The sequence below is a fragment of the Geospiza fortis genome, unplaced genomic scaffold, assembly GCF_000277835.1.
Source record: "Geospiza fortis unplaced genomic scaffold, GeoFor_1.0 scaffold11, whole genome shotgun sequence".
Taxonomy (NCBI): domain Eukaryota; kingdom Metazoa; phylum Chordata; class Aves; order Passeriformes; family Thraupidae; genus Geospiza; species Geospiza fortis.
The window spans coordinates 1,414,424-1,418,654 of record NW_005054304.1 but is presented as its reverse complement, the minus strand read 5'-3'; the positions used below and the strand labels follow the sequence as shown (position 1 = coordinate 1,418,654).

The window sequence follows — 4,231 nt, the reverse complement described above, 5'->3', positions numbered from 1 at the left end:
AGCAGGAAAAAAATCTGTAAGAATATTTTAAAGTTAGTTTGATTTTTTGTTTGTGGTTTTAGTTTGTCTGGCAGAAGTGAAAGAGCTGACAAATTAAATTTACAAAGCAATTTAAGCCTCTGCTCCTCAGATCCCTTTATTTTTCCTCCAAAGGTGATAAAAACTTGTGTTTCTTTCTCATTTGCACTTTGTCACTCTTGGTGAGGATCTCATAATCCATGAATTGAATCAGAAACAACTGCACATTATCTTCACCAAAGAGAAATAAAAAAAAAAGTCTTTGCAACGCAGACTGAGGGGAAAAAATTGAGCCAAATCAAGTAACAATCTATACCATAATCAATAAAACAGTTTGAAGCACTAAAGATGTTTTAAACAAAACTGGGTTACAACTATTTTAAGTTAGTAACAGATCCCACTGTAAGTAATTTATTTTTTCATTCTATCATCTTCTCCAACCAGGAGGGTTTTTTATTTTAATAAACTAAAGAGAAAATATGAGGTAACAAACAGGAATTTACCTGATTTGTATGCAAAGGAAATTAAAGGAGTTATTGCTGCCCAAAATCAATTAAAAATAAAATTCACAATGCATGAGGAATATATATCCATAGTTTAGCTCAGTCTGTCTAAAAAAGTATCAGAACAGATTAATACTTGAACAAGAACGTGCTTTCAAAGTTGTCCACAGAATAATCAGTTTCTTGAAAGCTCCTATTTCCCTCTTCACTTCTAAGAGGTGCTGAAATGTACAAAGACATATTCAACATGGGCTGGGAAGCTGAGTTCATTGAGAAAACTGACCAAAACAAAGCGGATCAGCTTGTATGTTTCTAGGAGTAGAATTTCCAAAGACAACAAAATGAGACCAGCAGTGTTTTGATGTTAGAAGTGAGCTCATTAAGCACTTTGTTACACTGCTGGACAGAGAAAATGTCAGAGGCGGCTCTCCAAGATCCAACACTGCTGAAGTGAACAACTTATTTGCTCGAATAATCAGATCCACAGAGGCTTACATTTCTTTAGTAAGCAGCAGATCAATTACTGTGCACTTTAGATTTTTGACCTCCTGACTCTTTCACATATAGAATGTGATCATCTCTTAAAGATGAGAAACACCAAGACAGCACTTTTGTCTTCTCTTAATAACCTCCTTACGCTACAGCAAGTTGGAAGGGCATAACTAAGAGCAAAATGTTTTCTCAAGAAATTCAAATTAGGGCACCTAACATCCCTGTTTTAAAAATAATCTCTTCACATTTGAGGGTGGTTATGCCAGAAAGAATAAATATATTAAGCCACCTTTCCACCCAGATTTGCCCAGCCCACCTTCCACTCTGGTCTGAAGATGCCTCAAACTAGTGACCATGTAAAACCCCAGATAGTGCAGGTGTCCTCTCTCCAAATCATGAGAAGCAGGCTGGCAGATCTCTGCTCCCACCCCTGGTGACTGCAGCTGTGAGTCACCACACAGAATGAAACCAAACAGAAGGGGATCCAGGGCTGAACCCCATCAGGCAACAGCAGATCAGGGTGTGATCGTCATACCCCCTGCTCAGCCTGCACACACCCACGGAAACGCTCCCAGAGCCATTGGGAAACAAACCACCAGAAAAGCCAGAGCTAAGAGTCACCTTTCCAGGTAAAAGTTACAGATTTGCTGTACACCCACACAGAGGAAACCAAGTACACCACTGCTAACCAGTACTTGACACAAATTCTGGTCAATGTGATTTCAGAGGTATTAACTGACAAAATGGTCACAGGTAACAAATTAACAGAGGCAGAACTCTGTGACAGATAAATGAGCATTGCTTTGAAGAGAGACTTCATATCCCTCATATCCCAAAAAGCTACATCAAAAAGTCAGCTTCACTGTTTTTATTTAAAAAAAAAATCTAGAAAATAATGGCTTTCTGTAACAAAAATTACAAGTTTGTTGGCTGGTTTGATTTTTTCATGCAGTTCAGTATTTCCAAAATACCTGATTTGCCAACTAGCTGATGTTTCCCTAGGTCTCAAAGAAAGCAAGGGGCCTATTGTTTTTGCTATTGCTCCAAAATTTGGATTTTGTTTGCACATACCCAGGTAAAGTGTCCTTACTACCAAACTGTTGGCTGTGTCATGACACCCAACAGCTAACAAAACAATGTGGGGCACAAGCATGACCTTTAGCCTCCCACATGTAGGCTGGTGTGCTGAAATGGTTGAGGAATCTTCTCAGAGAGGTTGGGGTTGCTGTTTCACTTGTACAAAAAGTGAGAACATAGCTTCAAAAATTTCCAATGCCAGAAACTCTCCCCTGTCTATCAGGGAAATGAAGATCCAAGAAAATGCAGTCCACAGATCAAATTCTCTTAATCTAAAATCGAGTGTACTCTAAATCACACTGAAGTTTTTGGTCCTCTTTTCTCCAAAATGGAGCACAAGATGAATCACATGAATCAAGGAGCTTTTACATTTTCAATTATTCTGCTGACCCTCTTCCCCCTGCTGCCACAAAATATACCTCCAGCACGCCACTCAAAAGGCTACACTAGAAACAAAGTAAAATTTAACATGTTCATGAACAATTACCCCTCACACAACTGTCCTAAATTCTAAATTATTCACCAGAATTTCCTTTTGAACCTCATGTCTATATATGTAAGCACTTTGTTTAGTCCAGGACATTGTCAAGTGGACTCCAAGTACTTTTAATCACTTCCTCATACTTGAAGAATCCATGAAACCTCTGATCTGCGCTTTATTTTCGTCACTACTGCCATTCCCCTGTATGGAGATTTTCATCCAAACAATCTAGGGTACTACACTGTTAATGTAAAAATATTCCAAAACAAATATTTATCATAACCCAAGAAGATAACACCGAAAAACATGAAACAGACGCTGCACACAAATATTTAGTGACCACTGAAACTTGCATGTAGCAAAGAATATCAAAACCAAAATGACTGAAATGCAAACAGCATAAAAAACCAGTATGACTTCTGCCTCAACTTTTCTTGTTACTGAGCTTTAAATTATTAAATGCTCTCACTTCCTGGTTTGTCAGAAAGCACATTGTTTTAGAGTCAGAGCCGCTCACTCAAAGGAAGAAGGAGGGACAATAATTGTTTTTAGAGATGTTTTAAGACCTCTGGTAATAGTAGAGTATCTTTGTAAACTTGAGGGTTTTTCTCCTAATATTTGATCTCCTACACCAAGGAAACATTACTTACTCATCTACTTGCTTTAAATTAGACAATTTAAAGCAATTGGCCCAAAAAGTTCAGTGGTATATATCAAATTTGCAGCTTCAACAAGGAAAAGTTGTACCCTCAATCTTTAGTGAGATCTGTTATGAAATATTAGATACAGCCACACAGCATTCAAAAAATAGCAGCTGAGACCCTAATTCATTAATTTAAAAAAAGGACACTGAAACCATATTCTGCTCTTCCCAAAAAGCAGACTGTGTAAAACATGTCTGAATGAACTACTCCCTGACACTCTCACCCCCTGCACATGGAACTTGGAAGTTCTAGCTACTTCCAAAGCCAACAGGAAGCAAGAAGGGATGTAAACATCTTTGAAAACAGTGTGTGTTTTTTGATGACAGTTTGAGTTACTCAATTAACACTTAACTTTCTTGTTGGGTACACATGTTAAATGTTTAAACATAACAATACGTTTCTCATTTCTAAATAAAGCAACAATTTCTCTGATGAAAACGAAGGAGGAGGATGCTTACAGCTGATTCAAGTATATGAGTGTCTATAAAGAGGCTCATACGCTTTTTTCCCATCTTTTGAGGTAAGCAAAAAGAGTATCGTTGAAATCCAGCATGGTGAAAGTGTAAACATGTAAAAAAATACTAACAGAAAAACAGCACCAAAAACTCTGCAGATTCTTCAGCACACCCGCGCTGTTTTTTCCCCTCATTCAGGCAATCAACTTACCAGGTTAAACACGGTGTCGACTATATCTCTGTTGGACACTTCACCAACTTCCACCAGTCCTGTCAGCACGGCAAATTTCATCTTAATGCCTCGGATCGGGACTCCTGGATTCAAAGGCTGCAGCACACTTCCCCCTTCAGCAGCATTTCCTTCTTTTCCCGCTCCTCCTCCTCCATCATCACCTGTTGGCTGAACAACTTGTTTGCCTTCACTCGCCATGGCCAGTTCACCGCAGGCTACGGCTTCCAGCGCCAGCTCCACACGCTCGCCGCTCCGGGAAGAGCTGCCCA

The 4,231-nt window shown here is 39.0% G+C and overlaps 1 protein-coding gene across 1 annotated transcript in view; it reads right to left on the bottom strand.

The window, feature by feature from the left end:
* LRBA (LPS responsive beige-like anchor protein) overlaps window positions 1-4,224 on the bottom strand; it is a 366,680-nt gene extending 362,456 nt beyond the window's left edge. The window contains 1 exon segment of the mRNA XM_031066497.1: window positions 3,942-4,224. Within this exon segment, the coding sequence (XP_030922357.1) occupies window positions 3,942-4,160 (219 nt within the window). The 5' untranslated portion in view covers window positions 4,161-4,224.
* Between the last annotated feature and the right edge of the window lie 7 nt (window positions 4,225-4,231).